This window comes from Eublepharis macularius, chromosome 16 (genome assembly GCF_028583425.1).
Source record: "Eublepharis macularius isolate TG4126 chromosome 16, MPM_Emac_v1.0, whole genome shotgun sequence".
NCBI classification, from domain to species: Eukaryota; Metazoa; Chordata; class Lepidosauria; order Squamata; family Eublepharidae; genus Eublepharis; species Eublepharis macularius.
In genome coordinates this window covers 40206936-40229771 of record NC_072805.1, presented here as the reverse complement: position 1 = coordinate 40229771, position 22836 = coordinate 40206936, and the positions used below count along the sequence as shown (strand labels likewise).

The 22836-nt window shown below is 45.4% G+C and overlaps 1 protein-coding gene across 1 annotated transcript in view; it reads left to right on the top strand.

The window, feature by feature from the left end:
- Nucleotides 1-2513: 2513 nt before the first annotated feature.
- The window catches only part of TOX3 (TOX high mobility group box family member 3), a 122247-nt gene continuing 101924 nt past the window's right edge, over nt 2514-22836 (top strand). Inside the window, exon 1 of the mRNA XM_055000598.1 lies at nt 2514-2637. Coding sequence (XP_054856573.1) covers nt 2536-2637 — 102 coding nt within the window. The 5' untranslated portion in view covers nt 2514-2535. The remainder of the gene's footprint in view (nt 2638-22836) is intronic.

Genomic DNA, 22836 nt, shown 5'->3' with positions numbered 1-22836 from the left:
CGTGGATCTCCAGAAGATGTTTCCCTTCTGAGCGAAGTGCCCTCCAGACTATATTGAGTAAGAGGTGGTCCTGAAGGTATGCTGGTCCCATCCTGCTAAGGGCTTTAAAGGTCAAGACCAGCACCTTGAACCTGATCCAGAACTCCACTGGGAGCCAGTGCAGCTGGCGCCAGAGAGGTGTCATATGGGCCCAGAGTGGCGTCCCGGTCAAGAGCCACACCGCTGCATTCTGGATCAGCTGTAAGCTCCAGGCAAGGTCCAAGGGCAGCCCAGGGTAGAGCGAGTTACAGTAGTCCATCCTGGAGGTGACCGTTGCAAGGTCACGGGGTGAGAGGTAGGGGGAAAGCTGCCTGATCTGGCGAAGACAGTAAAATGCCAACCTGGCCTCCATAGACAAGGAGGCATCCAAGACCACACCCAGGCTCCTCACCATTGAAGTGGACGTGAGCAGTGCCCCATCAAGAGGTCCTTCCCCAATCTAGCTACAAGCTATGTTCCTTTGTTAAAGTGAATGCATGTACATCTTGCATGTATGCAAGTACATCTGTTTGTATGGAAAAACCAACGTGAGCAAAACTGGAGACTAGTAACTAGATAAATGTGGGGTTTAAATTATACATTAAGCTGTAGATGCATTGGATTTAATGTGGGAATTACTCTATGCACCTATAAAGAAAAAAACACACAAGCATACAGTGTACTTGGAATGTTTGTGCATTCAACAGGGCTCAAGTCTCGGGCAACCGAGTGACAAATCTGTAAGCGACAACCAAATGATAGCCTTTGAGGGAAGACGACATGAAAGGTGTGTCAGTGACATTTCACCAAGAATGGCACATTTGCATGTGCAACAAGTGATGAAGGAACAGTCGGGTGCAATCCGGTTCTTTCTGCATCCACAGGGTTCGTTCACACAACCGCATGCATTGTTCAGTTTCACTTACCTCACAGGGTGATGGTTAAGACTAAATGGAACAGGGCAGGACAGTCTTGTAAGCCCCTTTGGGTCCTCATTGAAAAGTGGGGTATAAATGTAAAACCCCTGCAACTCCCCGTTTTTCACACTTTGCAGTTTGAATGTCTGATATGCCCTAGTTTATGGCCAACACTCTCCAGACAAATCAAGGAGCTCCAAGAATGTCCACACACAGCCACACCTTGTGGGTAGAGGACACACCTCCCATCTAATAAGGGTCGCCCATCTCCAGGTGGGTCTTAGAGATCTCCCGGAATTTACAACTGATCTCCAGATTAAAGTGATCAGTTGCCCTGGAGAAAACGGCAGCACTGGAGGACGGACTCTGTGGCATTATACCCGGCTGAGCTTCCTCCCCTCACAAAACCCGGCTCTCTCCAGGCTCCCCTCCCAAATCTCTCCAAATTTCCCAACCCAGAGTCGGAAACTCAGGTTGCCAGCTGCAGCTTGAGAAATTCCTGGAGATTCGGGGGGGGGGGAGGGTTGCCAGCTCCACAGTGGGAAATTCCTGGAGATCTGGGGGGTGAAACCTGGAGAAAGAGGGGTTTGGGGAGGGAAAGGACCTTGGCATGGCATAATTCCATAGAGTCCACCCCCCAAAGTAGCCATTTTCTCCAGGTGAACTGATCTCTGTGGCCTGGAGACCAGTTGTAATTCCGGGAGATCTCCAGCCCCCACCTGGAGGCTGGCAACCCTAGTGGAAAGACAGGAGGGCTGGTGCTACATAGTCCACAATCCGGCTCCAGCAGCGCCTCAAAGACTAACTAGATTTCCAGGGAGAGCCAGAGCCTGGCGGTCCGTTGCGATTCCGGGAGCTCTCCAGCCACCCCCGGGAGGTTGGCAACGCGTGCCCCCAACCTTTCCTCCTCCGCTTTCCACTCCCCCTTCCATCCAGGCTCCGGTTCCGATCCAGCCCCGCGCAGCCCGGCTCGCCCCGCTCCCCGAGGATCGGCGCAGCGCCCCGCGCAAGCAGCCCGCCGGGCCGAGAGGCGCCGCGCTCTCGCCTCCTCCCGCTCCGGCCGGTCCCGCGGGCGCGTGTGGCCGAGCGAGCGCGCGCGCCGTCCCGCCCGCCCGCCGTCCCCTCTCTCTCTCCCGGGGCGGGCGAAGGCGGGGGAGCCGCTCGGCTGGGCTCGGCTCCGCGCGTGGCTCCTTTGTGTGGCTGCAGGCGGGAGCCCGGCGCTGGGCACGGCCGCCCTCTCCAAGCGCGCCGCGCTCCTGCGCTCCCGGCCCCGCAGCAGGGCTCTCCCCCTGCCGGCCGCCTTCACCTGCGCCGCCCTCACCTGCCGCTCGGCCTCGGCCCTCCCCGCCTCTCCCCTCCCTCCCTTCCTCCCCGGCGCTGCCCCCCCCTCCTGGAACCTCCCCTCCTCTCGCGCGCTCCCTCGCCACTTTGCAGAGCCCGGCAACTTGAGCCGCGCCGGTCCCTCCAACTTGGGAAGGTGGATCTATTTGGACGGCCTCTCCGAACTTCCATCGCGGCCCCCCCGCCCCAGTTCGGACCCCTTCCTCCCCCTCCACTCTCCGTGCGCTCTCGTCTCCCCCGACCCAAGACTCCCTTCGACATGGATGTAAGATTTTATCCCGCTGCATCTGGAAGCTCTTTACCCGGAGATCCATCCAATCTGGACTTTGCCCAGTGCTTGGGGTACTACAGCTACAATAAGGTGACTTACAGGGGTTGTTTTCTGGAAAATGCGTTTGTTGGGGTGGGCGTCGGGTTCAGGTTTTAGGAATGTGCCTGGAGGGAAAGTGGGTTTGGAATGCCTGGAAATCTAGTTGGTCTTTAAGGTGCTTCTGGACCCGGATCTTGCTCTTCTTCCAAACTTTGTTGTTCAATGGGACTGCATTTAAAGGGGTGTGTGTGTGTGTGTGCTTTCACAAGCCTTATCTCTCCTCCAGTTTCTTTCTCCCCGGTAGGTAACAAACCACATCTGATTCCATCCCCTCCCTTCTTTGGAGGGTTCATCTTTTCTTCTGTGTTCCGGGCCCTTTGGAACCAGAGCAGAATTTGCTAGTGTAGCTTTATTGGGGAAAAAAAGGGGGGGGGGGACCCATGCTTACGCATAAAATGTGCTACTTGCAGAAATGGCTAATATTTCATTGGTCATGAGTGAATTGCTGAGAAAGGCAAAGTGTGTTATGTTGTATCTGGGCAAAATGGGCTTGTGCAGTTTTTTTTTTAAAAGATGCAGTTTTCTTTCTTTCTTTCTCCGAAGCCTGGAACAATGGACAGTTTTGCTGAGCCCACTAGAAGTAAATTGGGAATTGGAGCCAGCGACCAGCTGCTGCCCGGCTCCCTCTCTGGCTTTTTGTTGGGTGGAGTGTGACTTAAACTCTTTCTTTGGCTTTTCCTGTTAGATTCTGATGAAATTAACGCTGGCCAGAGATTGCCCATCCTTGCCAGGGACCATCCATCCTTACAGATCTCTCACCTCCCCTTCTCTTCCCCCTCGTTCCTTTTCACGTTCCTCCAGTTATGCTAAGACATTAGTTAAAGCCTTGGTTCCAGCCGAGTTTGCTTGCATGGAAGTTTTATGGAAATCCATTGTATTTACATCCCCTAAATGTGTTCAGGATGCCGGTTCCTGCAGGCAGTTCCGAAATGGGATGAGAGAGCAAGTGCTAGCAGTAACCATCATAAAAGTCACAAACCTTTTTGTCTGACTTCCCCTCTGTTGGAGAAGTTCTAGGGCAGCTTAGCCTGTGCCTTATTTACATCTTTTCATGCAGGCGGTTATAGATGACAGGGTAGATGTAGCAGCCAGAAGGGGAAGGGCATTCCCTGCGGCTAAATGCATTTGTGAAAATATGTTTCAACCATAGCTGGTCTGTTTTCTCCAACAGCCTGGCGAGAACAGGGAAATGCAAACGGAACCGTGACAGGGTGACTCATGCTATTCAGAAAGGGACTTCGCTGTTTGCACTGTGCTATGTCAATAGCAGGCGAAGTTAATAGCAAGGAGCCTTCATATGTGCATATAAAGATCCCTTTCACAGCTAGCCCCTCCCCTCCAGACCATGTTGTGTTTGCCCAGCCCCTGGGGCCTCTTGTGAGATACTGCCTCGGAGTCTGAGAAATAAAGGATGCTATACAAACTGTTAACTGTTGGCAGAGATTTGTTTTTACAAACACCAATCTCTGGATAAAAGTTTGGGATGGTGGAAACACTCTTCTAAAGGAGAAGCGTGTTTGTCAGGGGGCAGAGATGTCATTTCCAAAACAGTTGTCTGAGGATGAAACCAGAGGCTTGTTGTTAAAAAAACCACAGGGCAAAAGACATTACCGAAGCAAACTTTACTTTTAAGACGGCTGTATTTTCAAATAATGTTGGATGTGTCTGGTGTTAACGAAAGCTGATTTGGTGTTTGGCTTGTCCTGTCCAGCCAAAATGTCTTTTCAAGGAGTAGTATTGAACCAGTCTTGGAGTATGTACGTATGCGCACACTCTTGGAAATACAGCCCTGGGACAAGCATGCCGCTATGTTGATAGTATTTAAAAAAACAGAAGGTGGGGTTGTAAGACAAATTTAGGGGGTGGAGCATCAACCTGGAATCTGGTCTTTTTATAAGCTCTACAAATGCCTGAAAACTCTGCTTGCTCCTCAGAGAGGAGTGCAGCCGAATGTAAAAAAAAAAAAAAATTAAAAAGTTACTGTCGTTTTAAGCATTGGCTATAACACTTACTGCAGCTTGCATTAACATATAGAACTTTGGCATTGTACGGTACGCACCGTGTGCCTTTTGGTGTGAGCGCTTATAATTGTGGGACTGCAAGTCTTTGGTTTGCTGTTGTGCCTGCTTCTGTGGAAATGCAAATCGGTTCAAAATTAGAAGTTTGCGAAGGCAGATCAATTGTAGTACGGTTTGAATGCATTCCTAATCTGTCTTTGTGGTGATAAAGAAGGAAAACGGGGAAGATCTGTCAGTTCATAATGTTCAGATCGCGTTTGAATGCCGTTCTGCACCTGTGGTGGAAATCAAATGCCTTCGGTTTTGACCCAAAGCCTGGCTGGAAATGAAAACTGAGGGCATCAATAAGATGCGTTAGAAAATGAGTTCAGATTCATGATGTTAAAGACTGTGATCTTTGTAGCCCTTTGAGGAGTATGCCGGCTGTCGCATGTTAGAATTTTACAGTACGTAGTTTGAAAACCATGGTTGTGTTCATTTATGCCATTTGAATCTTGGTTGACTAACTGGTGGCTGAGCTGAGAATGGCTTTTTTCTTTTGCTGATCTCATCTGACCTATAAATTGCTGTCTGTAAATGTATTGCGGTACAATAACATAACTTGTTAGCTGTGAATGGTGGCAAGAATCGGGCTGTCCGTTCAGTGCCGTAACTTTGTTAATCACAATCTTAGTACTTGCATATTTTGGGTTGGGTCCTTGTTTCACGCTACAGCGGGGTACACATTGCATAGCGTTAGAAGAGGCCACTAACTTGGAAATTAGTGTCCTAGTAGGAAAAATCCATAACTTTATAAGATTGGATAGGATAACCCCAAAATACACAATCCATGTGTTTTTGCTGTTGATTGTAGGCTCAAACCCTTAAGCATTTCCTTGGAATGAACGGGGATCTCTTGAGAGCATATAGACTGAGAATATATAGCCAGTCATAGAGTTTTGTACAGTATCATGAGATCATAACGTGCCAATTCAATGTTCTTTGAGGAGACCTGTGAGATTGCTTTGAGAAGTTCACTCTTCACAGGTCTATTTGCAAAACAAGATTAGCAGCAATATCCAAGAAGATATACTCTCCGCAATCCAGCAGTCACAGAGTTTTTGCTTCTTCTTTTCCTGGATCGAGGATCCCACAAGACAAAAACCATACCATATCCAACATCAGAGGGGATGTGCACTTGCAAAGGTCTCCTGTGATGTGTTCCCTGCCAAGCAGATGATGATAGGGGAGACGCAAGACTTGGCACTACATTCCCAGGGCCTGTTTTCCCCACCCCGCGCAGGCCAGCCGCGTAGTCGAAATTGTCTGGCTGATCCATTCCGCAATCAAAGGAGGGATGGTGAAGTACAGGGCCAGCATTGCTACTCTGCTGAGTCACAGCATTGCAGACCATGTTGCGATTCTCTTTGGCACGTGACAGATCTTTGTTGCTGCACCCAACTGGACTGATATGGAAAAAGACTGTGTGTGTATGTGTGATATAATAAGCTCCATTATTCTATGCCGGAGCCTGTGGCTTCCATAAATAGATCTGTTTCGGAGAGGGAGAAATGAGTCTAGATGATGTTTCACAAGACGAGGCGCCGTAGATACAAGTGAAGTATCTGAAACATTCAGTGTAAACACTACAGTTGGGTAAATAGGTGGGTGAGATAATAGGAGGAGCAGGTGGCTGGCAGGTTCTTGTGTGTCTTCAGCTGTATTTCTCCACCACGGTGACTCTTCACCTGCAAGTTTGCTTTAACCAGGAAGAGGAATTTAATTTCTTCCACTGTTCCTGCCTGTGTGATTTAGTTACAATTAAGGTGGAGAGCAACAGTTGTTATCTTGGTGCAATATTGTTCCTTGGGTGATGGAGCTTTTGCATTGCAATATGGCCTCCAATCTCAGGCCAGCTCGGTTGTGTGGTTCAACATTCCTTGCATTAACAATTAGGGCTAGGGTTGCCAGCTTTGGGTAGGCAAATTCCTGGGGATCCTAGGGTTTGGGAAGGGAATCTCAGCTGGGTATATTGCCGTAGAGTCCACCTTCCAAGGCAACCATTTTCTCCTGGGGAACTGATCTCTGTCACCTGGAGATCAGTTGCACTTTTGAGAAATCTCCAGCCACAACCTGGAGGTTTGCAACCATACCTATGGCTGCGCCAGCATGCGTGGTGGAAGAATGTCACCTCCAGCAGGTGGGAGGAGAAGCAGTGAAGAGCTAGGTTATACTTTTGAGTGCCACATTTTGCATCTTTGCCTGGGCAGAGCCTGCTACTGTTATACAAATTTCTCCTGGAGAGCAGCAATAGATTTTTTTCTTTTGAAGAGGGCATACATTCATATAAATATAAGCAACATGCATGCATGGTGAATGTCAGTCTTTTGGATAATACAGAAGAGTAGCATATGGGAGAAGTTTGCATGCCACAGTGGACTTTGCAGTACAAAGAGCTGTAATAATCTGGCGCAATTATACAGAAGTGAGTTTGGGCCATATTGTATTAGGTCCTTCCTTTCAGTTTGTTTGTACAGCTTCATGTACATAAAAAAGTGCAAAGTCTTTGCCCTCGTGCGCTTACACTCCAGCAGTTAAGATGGGGATAAACGGGGGGAGCAAGTTTGATTACAGGTGATCTAACATCCAAGAATATGCATTCAGTCCAGTTACAGTTACGTTTATGTTTCAAAAGGAATCGTACCTGTAAATTCACACGGCTGCAAGACAGCATTAAATGGCTGGCTTCTCGACTTTCTATGAGGATAGCATCAGGTGTGTTAGTCTGTGGTGGTAGAACCAAATTCAAGTCCAGCAGCACCTTAAAGACCAACTTAATTTTCCAGGGTATATGTTTTTCTGAGTAAAACCTCACTTCATTAGATACAAATAAGAATGGATATTCTCCAGGGCAGCAGCCCCAGATAGGAGGACAGATGCACCTTCATTCTTACTTGTGTCTGGCAAAGAGAGCTTTGACTCATGAAAGTTTATACCCTGGAAAATTTGGTTGGTCTCTAAGGTGCTACTGGACTTGAATTTTGTTCTGGCTTTTAAACTTTGTTTTGGGTATCCTGGTGGATAATTAGGCAGTTTATAAGTGTTTTTTCCCAGCGACTATTAAGAGACATGCTTCTCTATAAAAAAAACGAAACCAGCTTGCCTGCTGCCACTGATCTGCTCCTGTGCTGTTTGAATTTCAGGGCAAGAACAGGGTGATTTCTGGTCCGGTCTGGGCTGACCTGTGAGGTCTAACAGGCCTGGCTATCTTGCGTGCATGTCCTGTTGCTGAAATAACCAAGGAGGTAGCCCCAGCGTTCCTTAGCAAATAAGCAAAGAATCAGCCACTATTCTTGGTTAAGCTAATTTACTCCCGGGGAAATTGTCAGAAATACTTACGATGTAAACAAGCCATTGGGGACCATAACAAACTGCTGTGCATTTGGTAACTAGGTGTTGGTTACTAGGGATTGCTAATGTCTCTGAACATTGAAAGCATTGGCTGCTGGTGGTTGACTTTGTTAAATCAATGGAAAGCGACATGAATGCAGAGAGAGAGCAAGAAAGCGAGAGAGCAGCGTTGTAACTTGGTACCGTATGGGCTTTTAAAGATTAGCATGGAGGGATTAGATATTCAGTCAAGCACCACCACTGGGCAAATGGCAGTTATGAATTGGTAAGGATGCAACCGTATATTACGGCTGCATTACGTAACAACAGTCTAGCTCTCGTTGCATCTGTTCGGTTGTATAGCCACACATCGTCGGCTGGGATATTTGCAGTGGGATTATGTTGGCTAGGCTTTGGGAGCGAAACCGCAAAGTTTTGGACCAAGCTCCCAAACAAGTTTTCACACAACAACAACAACAAAAACAACAACAACAACAACATTTACATTTACGAAACAGTTCTGTACTAATTTCATGCAGCTTGTTTTGACAAAGAGCTAATTTGATGAAGACAACATTTTCATCAAATTAGCAAGAGAGATATTGTGATGCTACACTTGTGGCTTCTTTTTATAGCCATTTGCTCCTGAAAAAGTTATCTTGAACTTACTGTTTTTTTAAAATTATGTAGGCTTTCCCCTTCCATTTTCAGATATATTTTCTTTATGAACTTTTGTAATGTTGTCATTCTTGACCTACCCAAATGATGGCGTTTGGTCATTGTGAAGCCGATACAAATTGTATTTTCTTTTTTGGCTTGCTATCTAGCAGTGCCGTTCTAAGCTGAGTTACACCTTTCTAAGCCCATTGAAGATGGAAGGTTGTTACCAGGTTGGGGAATTTCTTTTTCTGAAATTCACTTGTTAAGATATAGCCATGGATTCCTCTAACTCTCTTTTTCTCTCTTTTAAGAACATGATTTCTCTTTCATTTCTCTTCAAAGAGAAATCAAGGAACCTTTTTGTAACTTCAGCCCTTAATAATAATAATAACATTCGATTTATATTCTGCTCTTCAGTACAACTTAACACCCACTCAAAGCGGTTTACAAAGTTGTTATTATCCTCACAACAATCACCCTGGGAGGTGGGGGAAGGGGCTGAGAGAGCTGTGACTGACCCAAGGTCCCCCAGCTGGCTTCAAGCGGAGGAGTGGGGAATCAAACCTGGCTCTCCAGATTAGAGTCCTGCTGCTCTTAAGTGATTGACCCAAGGTCACCCAGCTGGCTTCAAGGGGAGGAGTGGGGAATCAAACCCAGTTCTCCAGATTAGAGTCCTGCTGCTCTGGCAGTTGTTTAATGTTACACACCCCAGGGCAGTGCTCTAAGCAGGAAGATACGAAGATTTGAGAAGGCAGTGCCTGTCTCTGAGCATTTACTCTATTTTGGCTAGAAAGGTGGCATATGCATGATTTAAATAAAATAAATAAATATGGAATCAGATCACTAGTCCTATAAGTGCATTATTGTCTACTCAGACTGGATGCAACTCTCCAGGGTCTCAGGTTTCACATCACCCACCACTTAACTTTTCTTACTAAAGATGCCGGGAATTGAACCTAGGACCTTCTGCATGCCAAGCAGAATTTCTGCTGCTGAGCCACAGCCCCATCTCATGAGAAAGCAGTGATGAAATGGAATGGAATCGTTTGCATGCTGTCAAGAAGAAAGGTGGGATGAAAACGTATAGAATTGCATAGAATTGCTTAGATGGATAGTAGGGATGTAGAATAATTCTAAATTAGGCCAAAAACAGGGAAGTAAAGTACAGAGATCTTGTATCTAGGATGGCTCTTGTGGCAAAAGTAAAATTTACTTGGGCCCTTACTGCAGACAGATTCTAATACCTCTGAGCAATTGGGGCATAGATTTAATTTTCTAAATGATATAGAAAGCTGGAACCAAGGAACGTTTCTGTCTTATGGGCCTTTAATTTTAAAGACCTTTTTGGAAGGGGGACTATTACCACATGAAAACGTTGCAAAAATAAAGTATGCTGCACTGAAAGATGCCAGCCGTTCCACATTCTGCTTCTATCTTGGGCCCTTTTATGGTTCTGCTGATAGAGAAGTAATTTGGGGCACTGCCTTTACTTTAGTAGCTTTTAAAATAAACCTTCCTCTTCCCTCCTAGTAACCGAGTCAGTTTCATGCCTTCGCTGAAAACATTTAGCAAGCTGCCCCTGGTCAAAGTCCTAAACAGTCCATTGAAGACTCTCCTTTCTTATGCTGCTGTTACAAAAAGGGAAAAGAAAATATCCCAAAAGAAGTTTGTTGCTTGAATGGCACAGCTTTTTCTTACAACTGCCGTTAAAATCCTTGACCCCCACCAGGAGTCCATATTAGGCATAAAAATAAATCCAGAAATAGACGCTTTGCCTCTATTAGATGAGGGCAATTCAGGCCAACGCTTGGATCCAGTGACTCTCTAGGTGGGTAGATTCCTTGAGTACTGACTTCCGTGGAGTCACTGGAAACAGCTCAGTTTTAATCTACTGTGTTTTATAGAGGTTTTTTTTAATAAGAAGGGTGTCTGTTAAGGTGTTTTGCAAATAAAGCTAGTTAGTTAGGATTGCCAGATCCAGGCTGAGAAATTCCTGGAGATTTGGGAGGTGGAGCCTGGAGAGGGCAGGGTTTGGGAAAGGCAGGACCCACAACAGGGTATAGTGCCATGTAGACATGGGCATGAACAGAAAAAAAAGAACATGGTGTTCGTTGTTCATTGCCATCCACGAACAACAAACAACAAACATTGACGAACATGACCTGTTCATGAACATGTTCGTTGTTTGTTGTTTGTGGGGGCCAGTAGGCTCTCCTCCAGCCATCAAGATCCCCACCGCACCACTCCCAGAAACTCTACCTGAGCAGGCAGCAGGGAATGTACCAATAATAAATAATAGCTTGGCCCCAGAGCCTGGCAGCAGCCCTGGAACCTGAAGGGGTAGATCCCTACCGCACCACTCCCAGAAACCTTACCTGAGCAGGCAGCAGGAGAGGTACCAGTAATAAATAATAGCTTGGCCCAGAGCCTGGCAGCAGCTCTGGAACTTGAAGAGGTAGATCCCTATCCCACCACACACACAGAAAATTCAAGCTCCAATGCACTCTCCCTGTCTCTCTCTCAAAATGCCAACAGCAACTGTCTCTCCCTCACTATCTGCAAAACCAGAGCTGGGAGCTCCCCTTCCTCCCTGCTCTTTGCTTCTTTGTAACAAATTTGGAGCTCCACACTTGAAAGGAAGACCTGCCTAGCAAGCTAAATTGGGCTTAGATTGGGGTTTCCCGGGCAACAGCAGGAGTTCAGACAGAGTTGAGGCAGTCCCTGCCTCCGGTTGCCAAGGGAATTGATTGCAGGTGCCAGTCTGGCTTGACCAACAGCAACGAACGAGGCTTGCAACGACCACCTGTTCATTTAGAATGGGGCCTCATGAACAGCTTGTTTGCGAACAGCAGATTGGGCTGTTTGTGTTTTTTTTTTAGTTCGTATTGCTGTTCGTGCCCATCTCTAGTGCCATGTTGTTCACCCTCCAAAGCAGCCATTTTCTCCAGGGGAACTGATCTCTATGGCCTGGAGATCATTTGTAATTCCAGGAAATCTCCAGCCATCCTCTGGAGCAGAGGTGGCCAAACTTGCTTAATGTAAGAGCCACATAGAATAAACATCTGATGTTTGAGAGCTGCAAAACATAATGCATTGAAGTGACTTCAGATGAGGAAATGGGTTTGGGGGAGTGTCCTGAAAGTGACATCACAAGAAGGGGTGGGGTTTTGCAGTGGTATGCTGGAAGTAACATCATTGGAAGGGGTGGCGCTTGGGAAGAGCCATCACCTGACCTTTGACTTGGAAGTGACATCACAAAAGTGATGTCACATCCTTACTAGGCTTCACCCCCAAAGTCCCCAGGTATTTTCTGAGTCAGACCTAGCAACCCCAACATTTTGATTGAAAATATGAAAGGCGTGGAAAGAAAGAAGGAAGGAAAAAAGGAAAAGAGAGGGAAAGACATGGAAGGAAAGAAGGAAAGGGAGGGAAATGAACTAAACTAAACTAAAATGTATGGCCAAGGTGATAGTCGGAGACCCCTGGGAGCTGCACAATATGTCTAGAAGAACCACATGTGGCTCCCGAGCTGCAGTTTGGCCACCCCTGCTCTGGAGGCTCGTAACCCTACAATGGTTCACACATTGCTTAGAAATGGAACCTGTTACTGATCACAGGGAGTAAGTCAGAGCTTAGTGAGAAAACATTTACTTAGCCTGCAAAGTGCCCCAGAGTTTGGGTAGTGGTTAAGAGCGGGAGGACTCTAATCTGGGGTGCCGGGTTTGATTCCCCACTCCTCCACTTGAAGCCAGCTGGGTGACCTTGGGTCAGTCACAGCTCTTTCAGAGCTCTCTCAGCTCCACCCACCTCACAAGGTGATTGTTGTGGGGATAATAATAACACACTTTGTAAACTGTTCTGAGTGGGCGTTAAGTTGTCCTGAAGGACGTATATAAATCAAATGTTGTTGCTGCTGCTGTTGTTGTTGTTACTACTACTACTACTACTACTGCTGCTGCTACTACTACTACTACTACTACTACTACTACTACTACTACCCTTCATATAAGCATTATCATTTTGTTTTGGGAGAATTTCTATGGTTGCTCTCTCTCTCTCTCTCAAAGGAGGTTGATAGCCTTTCAATACCTTCAGGCATGCACACGTGCCTACGGCATCTACAATATGCTTGTCTGCTCTCTTTTTGCCCAAGGGGGTGTGTGTCTCCTCTTGATTTCCTGCCAGTGCTGTTGATCTCATGCATTTGATAATTTTGATTGACTCCCCACCAGAAGTAACCAGAGGGCTGGTTTGCATATTACTGCCGCCACATGCAGGCCTCTTTCAAGTGCTTCATGCGGCAGCTGCTCAGCCATTTGTCTGTACTTGGAATGATTTTTCTCCAGCTCAGCTATAATCTTCCTTTTGCGCTGGGTATACTGTTAGGGAAAAATTCAGCCCCAGTGCATTGGTCGCGCATGAATAGCCTAGGAGCATGTGACAACAACTCTCCTGTGGAAGGATTTACAAGCTGCCTCCCAGCGGGCAGGCCCAAATGAGACAATTTGGTGTAGTGGTTAAGAGCGGCAGGACTCGGAGAGCCAGGTTTGATTCCCCACTCCTCTTGCTTGAAGCCAGCTGGGTGACCTTGGGTCAGTCAGTTAAGAGCGGCAGGACTCTTAATATGGAGAGCCGGGTTTGATTCCTCACTCTTCCGCTTGAAGCCAGCTGGGTTATCTTGGGTCAGTCACTTGAGAGCGGCAGGACTCTAATCTGGAGAGCCAGGTTTGATTCCCCACTCCTCTGCTTGAAGCCAGCTAGGTGACCTTGGGTCAGTCACAGCTCTTCCAGGGCTCTCTCAGCTCCACCCACCTCACAGGGTGATTGTCGTGAGAATAATAATAACACACTTTGTAAACCGCTCTGAGATGGCGTTAAGTTGTCCTGAAGGGTGGCATATAAATCAAATGTTATTATAATGTTAAACTAGCTTGAGGACTGTTGAGAACAAAGTTTAGAGTTTGGAGCTGTTGGGAGACTGGAATAAATATCTTCCCTGGCTAGGAGTAGTACCACAAGCCCATCCTAACTTTAGTGAAAGCAATGCGCTGTGGTGAAGGTGATTGTGAGAATCAAGGGAAAGACCTTTGAGAGGATTAAGGAGAAGCATATTGTGGACTGGAGTGGAGAGTGCCCTCAAGTCATAGCTGGCATATGGCGACCCCTGCTGGGGTTTTCAAGGCAAGAGACTAACAGAGGTGGTTTGCCGTTTCCTGCCTCTGCAACACTTGTCTTCGTAGGAGGTCTCCCATACAATTACTAACAAAGGCCGACCCTGCTTAACTTCTGAAATCTGACAAGATCAGGCTCACCTGGGCTATCCAGGTCAGGGCATATTGTGGATTAGTTTGTGTTAAATAATTTTAAATCAGATTTTAAATAACTAAGAACTGACCAAAGAACTCTCAGTGTAATTCAGATAATAATGGAAGCTGCTTTGTATTGAGTCAGACCATTGGACTATTAATGTTGATATTGTCTCCTGTGACTTCAGTCGGTGGCTCTCCAAGGTATTGCATATCATTTCCTACCTACTGCTGCTAAGGACTGAACTGGGGACATTCTGTCTGCAAAAAAGGTGCTGCACCAGTGAGGTAGAAAGTCCCACAAAAATGCCCTCCTCCCAACCAGGGTGGATAAAAATCAATGATTAAAAAAAAAAAAATCCGATTTTTTAATTTAATTTGAATTTTTTTTTTAAATCGGCTTTTTTAAATAAAATGTTTTTTGAGGAAAAAAATCTATCTAAAGATAGTTCTCTATTTAAGATACATTATAGACCAAAGGCTACCATCATGAAATAAGGATTCGTTTTTAATTATGTAGCACGAGGCTGTATATTCAAGCAATGGTTTCATTGATCTCAAAGAACACAGTTGTCAGACTTTACAAGTATGCTTCCTCATGTCAGTTACCAATTCATTGAGAAAGAACCTTGGAAACGGACTTGATGGGAATCTGGACCGTCCGTTAGAAAAATCATGGTCACAGAATCTTCTATGTATACCAAAAGAATATAACCAAGGTCTACGTATGATCTGTGACCTTCACAGTGTCTGGGATACTTTTGGACCGTACCCATATTGAACTGAGATATAAGGCGAAATTGACTCCATATATGAAATTTTGTGTCAAACGATGCTTAAAACAATTGCACTTTAAGTAGTATGAACCATAGGATTTGGAGCACAGGACACTTTAATTGATTAATCTGGAGTATATATAATGCCTATGAAATTGTAGCTATTTTGCACTGTAATATGTGGTATGAGTCGTGATATTAATTTGCCAATAATTAATAAATAGATTGTTTATAATATTATTGGAAGGAGACATTGATTGTACACGGGAAATTTCTTTTGTGATTCTGTGAACTGGGCAGATCATGAGAGGGAGGACAGGAAGGGTTACATCAGTGCTTAGTTCTTGTGGCCCTTTCTTACATGCCCAGGGAAAGGCCAATCACCACCTTGGGGTCAGGTAGCAATTTTCCCCAGGTCAATTTGGCTAGGGATCCTGATGGTGTTTTGCCATCTTCTGGGTATGGAGCAGGGGGCACTGTGTGGTGGGGAGGTATTTGTGAATTTCCTGCATTGTGCAGGGGGTTGGACTAGATGACCCTGTAGGTCCCTTCCAACCCTATGAATCTATGATTCTGTGATTCTAAGAAACCTCATCCCAGGTATGAAAAATGTGACACCTGAGCATGGCCTTGGTGTGTGTGTGTGTGTGTTTTAGCTTTGGAACTGTAAGACTTCTTTTTAAAGAACTACAGTGAAATGAACAGGGCAGTGTATGCCAGGAGCAGCAACGGGCATCATTTTCAGGAGCGCTTGTGCTGCATAATGGTGTGACGCTAATTAAATTGTGCTGTGTGCAAGACTTCCCCCCACCCCTCCTCGGTCAAGTTAAGCAACTCCTCCTGTATTGAATAAACACACAGAGAAGCTGTTTTAAGAAAGCAATTAATGTTGCAGAAACCGATACGTCCCGCTGCTTGAAAATGATTTCCCTGCAATTTTCTTTAAGCCCAAAACATCATCGACGAAGGAATGAAAAGGTTCACCAACTGAATCCAACATTGCTTTTCCTGTCAAAATTAACCTATAGCCCCTGTGATTTTCCATACCATAAGATGTGTCTTTGATTCAAATGTCGGCCTTCTGTCCACCTGTTGGAAACCTGCCTTCGGTTTACACCATTGGGCTGTCTGTGGAACTCTTTGGGGCCTACATGATGCAGTAGTGCTACTCAGGAGTCGTTTGGGTGTGCCAGACTTCCTTCATGCCCTGACCTTTTATCATGTGCTCAGTCCCTGATGTTGCTAAGTCCTAAGGCTTCCTTCTTTCATACTGCAATAAGTGCATTTTCAGTGATACATTTTAGGGCTGACAGGCCTGCCTTAGCAACCAGCAGGAGTATGGTTGCCAACTGTGAGTTATGAAATTCTTGGAGATTTGGGGTAAAATGTGGTTTGGAGTGGGCAGGGCCTTAGAGGTTATATAATGCCATGGGGTCCACCCCCAAAGCAGTGATTTTCTCCAGGGGAACTGATCTCTGTCGTTTGGAGATCCGTTGTGATTCCGGGAGATCTCCAGGCCCCTCCAGGAAACTGGCAACCCTAAGCAGGAGACTGATGGGGGCTGGGGATACGGGGGGCATTCGTTGCAGACAGCCTGATATTATTGCTCGGAAAACTGGTTGTGACTTCAGTCCTCTCTAGGAATCACTAAAAACTCTTTGGTGACATCATATCTTTGGTGGACGACCATTTTTCAATTTTATTTTACAGGAAACTAGGGTCAGAGACTGGTAACTGGGGGTAACTGGTAACAAGGCTGTCAGGAAGCCACTGGCTGTAAAAGAAGCATGGGGCAGCTCTGTCTCCCCCAGTGATTATGTTGTCCTTTGGTCCTTTTCCTAAGGATCTCATTTTAGCAAACATTTTATTAACAACAGCAACAACAATAACAACAACAATAATATTCAATTATGCCATTAATAATAATGGCATGCTTTGTAAACCACTCTGAGTGGGCATTAAGTTGTCCTGAAGGGCAGTATATAAATCGAATGTTGTTGTTTTTATTATTATTATTATATACTGCCCTTCAGGACAACTTAATGCCCACTCAGAGCAGTTTACAAAGTATGTTATTATTATCATCCCCACAACCATATGAGGTGGGTGGGGCTGAGAGAGCTCCTAGAAGCTGTGATTGACTCGAGGTCACCCAGCTGGCTTCAAGTGGAGGAGTGGGGAATCAAACCTGGCTCTCCAGATTAGAGTCCTCCCGCTCTTAACCACTACACCAAACTGGCTCTCTTTTATCATTACAACAGTGCTTGGGAATGGCAGTGGAGGCGAAGAGGTGGACCTGATACAACTCGCTGGTCTTTCATTGAGGTATAGGGTCTCAAGACAGCCATTGTGTTGTTGTGGGCAGATGCCAGGCTAAGAATGAGGAAAAAATGAAATCCTGCCCTCAAGTCATAGTTGACTTATGGAGACTCATGGTGGGGTTTTCATGGCAAGAGACTAACAAAAGTGGTTTGCCATTGCCTGCCTCTGCAACCCTGGTCTTCTTTGGAGGTCTCCCATCCAATCACTAACCAAGGCTGACCCTGCTTAGCTTCTGAGATCTGGCTCACCTGGGCTATCCAGGTCAGGCTCGTTGTGGTTTTGCCAGACAGAATATTTGAATACTTGTGTAGAACTGCAATTCAGTACCAAATTTTTCTTTAAGCCACTGGTTTCTGATGTGCATGTGACATTATGAACCAAAAATTATATACATTTTTACTATCAAGGTGGCTCCTGCCTCCGATAGTTCCTGTCACAGCAGCTTCCCATTCATAAAGCCCGCACCACTCCCATTTTTGCGGGGGATAATCCTTCATTAGCCTGTCAGTGTGAGGTAGTGGTTAGTATGTGGGACCCGAGTTCAAATTCTGACACGAAGCTCACTGCCTAACCTTGGGGCAGTCATCATGGTCTCTCAGCCCAACCTACCTTACAAAGCTGCTGTGCTCATCTCCATGGAAAAAAGGCAGCATTAAAAATACATAGTAGACCAAAAACAAACAAACAAAAAACCACCGCACATTTGGTCAGCAATAAGGCAGCGAGAGTTATCCATCAGTCTTTCTCTTTTGCTGTGTTGGCTGTTAGGGTGCAAGTTAATTTTTATTAGCTCAAATGTTGCTGGCTGTCACAAAAAAGTCTTGCCTGGAACCGAGTCTGCTTCTGTTACTCGGGTACTGTTGGCAATCTGTTCTGTGCTGTTTGTATCTTTTGATGTTAGGGCCTACGGCATACCCAATTAACAGATCCGTTCATCCAGCATGGCAGTTGCAGGCAAGGGTTGACTATTTGCAAACATGGTTTGGGTTACAGATGGAGAGAAATGTTGCCCGGGGCACAGGAATCAACCACATTTTTCGTTATCTCTTCGGATAGCTGCACCCTCTAATATTTGAGATATGATTCTCAAGGTTGTAGCAACGCTCTTTAGGTCTCTTCACTCCCACAGTGTATATGGTAATCTAGGTTTCGGTTGCTTTTTTCTCTCTGTTGTTAGCCTTTTTAATTCACTAGGTGCAGGTATAAAACTAACACTTGGGCAGTTCCCGTTGCTCATTTTCGGCTACTCAAGGCCCATTAGGCTCAAATGTTTAGTCACCCTCTTGGTATGGCTAACAAGGTATTGCCGTGTCTGTATTCCATAGACTATGGAGCAACTGAAAATTGAAACAGGGGTGTGTGGGGAGATGTTTTAGTGGTAGAGCATCTGCTTTGCACGCAGCAGGTCCCAGGTTCTATGCCCAGCATCTCCAGTTAAAAGGATTGGGTAGTAGGTGATATGGATAGCCCAGGTGAGCCTGATCTCATCAGATCTCAGAGGCTAAGCAGGGTTGGCCTGGGTTAGTAACTGGATGGGAGACTTCCAACAAAGACCAGGGTTGCAGAGGCAGGCAATGGCAAACCACTTCTGTTAGTATCTGGCCTAGAAAATCCAACCGGGGATTGTTGTAAGTCAGCTATGACTTGAGAACACTCTCTACTACTACTACTACTACTACTACTACTACTACTACTACTACTACTACTACTACTAGTAGTAGTAGTAGTAGTAGTAGTAGTAGTAGTAGTAGTAGAGAGTGTTCTCAAGTCATAGCTGACTTACAACAATCCCCGGTTGGATTTTCTAGGTCAGATACTAACAGAAGTGGTTTGCCATTGCCTGCCTCTGCAACCCTGGTCTTTGTTGGAAGTCTCCCATTAGTAGTATTACTACATTAGTACTACTACTACTACTACTACTACTACTACTACTACTACTACTACTAGTAGTAGTAGTAGTAGTAGTAGTAGTAGTAGTAGTAGAGAGATATGAAAGACTTCCATCTGAGACCTTGGAGCGCTCCTGCCAGAGTAGGCAGTGCTAACCTTGATGGGCCAGTGGTCTAACTCAATAGAGGGCTGCTTCATGTATTCAACCTAAGAAGGGACTATTTTAAATAATCTCCATCTGTGGCTCACATATGTGTATACGTTACTCTTTGTCATTGCTCTGGTGCATAGATGGCATCAGTTGAAACCCATTGTTTTTGCAGGATGCCTATGGGGTGACATGAAAGTTTCGCCTTGGTAGTTAACCTGTTGTCATTGTTCATCGCAAGCCAGTTGTAAAATTGGGCCTTTCCAGCTCGCTTGTGTGAATGTGCCCTGAATCAGTCCAGAGCCACCCATTAACTGCATACAAAGATCTCATTCAAATATACTCATTATGGATAGTTGTTGGCAAGCACCATCTTTTACCTTCCATTACAGGAGAAATCCTAAAGGTGAAATGTCTGTGAGTTTTTTTTTAGCATTTTAATTTTATTAAGGCCTCACATTTCACTTTGCAGAGTCTTCAGGGCAGTTTACGATCCAGAGTAAAACAATTTATATCACAAATCATAGAAATTAAGCAGCAGCAACAACAAGAAATAGCTTAAAACAGTGGACACAATAATCAATATGAGAGGCAATGTTAAAATAGCAATCAGTAGGAACTGTACTACAGAGCTTGAAGAAACAGAACACACAATTTCTGGGGAAGGTATTTTCTAGTTGTAGAGTAACCAACCCCCACCCCACCCACCCACACACAAGCCCTGTCCCATTTGTCTCCTAAGTTGCAAAGGATAGGGCACTTAGAGCAGAGCCTCAGTCTGTTGCTTTGAATGGGAATGTCCTTCACTTGTCTACACCATAAATATAAACTGGCTTCACTGAAGGAGGGAGCTTTGACTCTTGAAATCACACATCACCATGGAAACCTAGTTGGCCTTTAGGTTGCTACTGGACCTGAATCTTACTCGTCTACTACAGACCAACATGACCACCCACCGGAAACTGATTTCACTGCGGCTTATGGTTGCCAGGTCCCCTTACCCTCCCGGTGGGGTGGGGGGGACCAGCACTTACCTGCGGTTTCTTCTCACGCATGCACAAAGCACGTGGACTCCTGGTGCAGTGCAATTACATCACTTCTGGAAGTGATGTCATCACACAGGCCGTGGAAGTGCTCCTGGGCTTTGCACCAGGCCAATTTGGGCCCTCAAATTGGCCCAGCATGAATCCCAGGAGCATACCCAGGGCTTGCACAATTATGTCTCTCCTGGAAGTGACATCATTGCACCATGCTGGGAGCATGCCCCGGGAGGCCCGTTCCCATGCCTTTCCCCTCGCTGGCCAGGTGAGTGGTGGCAAAAAGGAGGCAGCTCGGAGCGGGAGAGCCCCCATCCCCACCAAGCGGATGGCAACCCTACTGCGGTTCAGTGGTTGAACATAAGCTTTGTGTATAGGTCTGTGATTCAGTCCTTGCCACCCCTAGTTAAAGCACGTTAGGTAGTAGATGTTGGAAAAACTTGTTTAATTTCTGTGACCTGGGGAGCTGCTGCCACTGATGCCAGAAAACACTGGGCTAGGTAAACCAACGTTGGCAGTTTGGTGTAGTGGTCAAGAGTGCAGAACTCTAATCTGGAGAGCCAGGTTTGATTCCCCACTCCTCCACTTGAAGCCAGCTGGGTGACCTTGGGTCAGTCATTTAAGAGCAGCAGGACTGTAATCTGGAGAGCCAGGTTTGATTCCCCACTCCTCTGCTTGAAGCCAGCTGTGTGACCTTGGGTCAGTCACAGCTCTCTCAGACCTCTCTCAACTCCACCCACCTCACAGGGTGGTTGTTGTTGTGGGGATAACAATAACATACTTTGTAAACCATTCTGAGTGGATGTTAAGTCATCCTAAAGGACGGTATATCCACTGAATGTTATTATTACTGTATGTTCATCTCATGAGATGAAGAATATATGCTGAGGAGTGGGCAGTGTGGCTAACCAGCAGGGCATATGCTTTGATACTTGAATACTGATGGCGTCCAGATTCTGTCCCTGGAATCTCCAGGTGGAGAATCTCAGGTAGCAGTATCGGGAAAGACTTTTACCTGTAACCCTGGACAACAGTTGCCGATCGCACTGGACAGGGAACTAGATGAACTAACGATCTAATTTAAGGGAGCTTTTCTGGTGAGAGAAATTGCACTGGGTTTTTGACTAAATAGGAACACTTTTGAACCGCTGTATGTTTTGTTCTTTGGCTGTTTGTCCATTATCTCTCTTGTATGCTACAGTTAAAACGAAGTGTGTGCAAAATAATGTTTTAAAATAACCTGCTGGCAGCACTGCTTGTTTTGAGAACTTTAACTATTTCGTGGCAATGCTTTTTTTAAAAAAAATTGCTTTCTTTTACAGTAATCATGAAACATCCCTTCCTGTGGAATGGCTTTAGAAAATTTGCTTGTTGGATGAAAATAACTTGCAGGGTTACATTTGCTAAATGTTAATTTATTGGCCTTTGACTGGAATGGTTTTCATAGCAAAGTGTTAATTTCTTTAAGGCTTTAAGTACAGGGCTATACAACATGCCACCCCCCTACAAAAACAATGCCCGAAAATTAATTGCAACTGTATAACATGATCAAGGTCCTGATGTTTTCAAAGCTGGAGTTTTTGTGTTTTATGTGAGAGTGTGTGTCACGATACTTTGTGGTTATAGTTTCTTATTGCAATATAAGAGTTGGGTTTTTTTTTTTTGCATTGCTGCATGCATGTAATTAGAATCTATATATAACCTGGCAGCTGTAACCTCAGATCACGTTTTCCGGCCAAACCCCTGTTCCTTTAAGGAGGACTTTGTGAGCAGAATGCTTTGGGACTAAACTGTGAACTTTGAAAATTGGCTTGCAGATATCACGATTTAATAAATAGCTACTAGGAGAATGACTTACAAGTATATCTCCTTTTAAAATATGAAAAGTCTGATGTGCATTGTAGAAATAAAAAATGTACATTGTAGCAATAAAAAAAACATTTTTTTTAACAAAGTAGTGGTTTGCTTTCTCTGATTTGCCAGTAATTCACAAGCCCTCACTTGGGTAGTCTAGGCTAGTCCAGTCTCATGACCTCTTGGAAGCTAAACAAGGTCAACCTTGGTTAGTACTTAGATGGAAGACTACCAAGGAAGTCCATGGTTGCTACAACAACAACAACAACAACAACAACAACGGATGCCAGAGTCAAAGAAAAAGAACAAGAAAAAATGATTAAATATAGAGATCTAGCAATAGAAACCACTCGACTATGGAAGAAGAATGCAACAGTAGTCCCCATTGTCATCGGGGCACTTGGAACCATCTCAAAAAACTTTTGCAATTGATATGGAAAAACTGCAGCTTTCTGACGTAACACCTAGAGAACTGCAAAAGACGGCATTACTTGGAAGAGCGTACATATTACGCTGATATCTGGTTGATACTTTGGTCTCCGGTGGAAACTTGTATCAGCTTAGCAAGGCCAATCAATAATAACATGTGACCTCTGCTTATTGTTGATTGTGTTTTGGATAATTCAAACAACAACAACAACAACAACAACAACAACAACAACAACAACAACTGCGTTTATATACCGCACAGATTAGTGCTCACCCAGAGCGGTGAACAAGTTAGTATTATTATCTCCACAATGCAGCTGGGGAGCTGGGGCTGAGAGGAGTGGCCTACCCAAGACCATCTACTGAGCCCGTGGCCGTAGT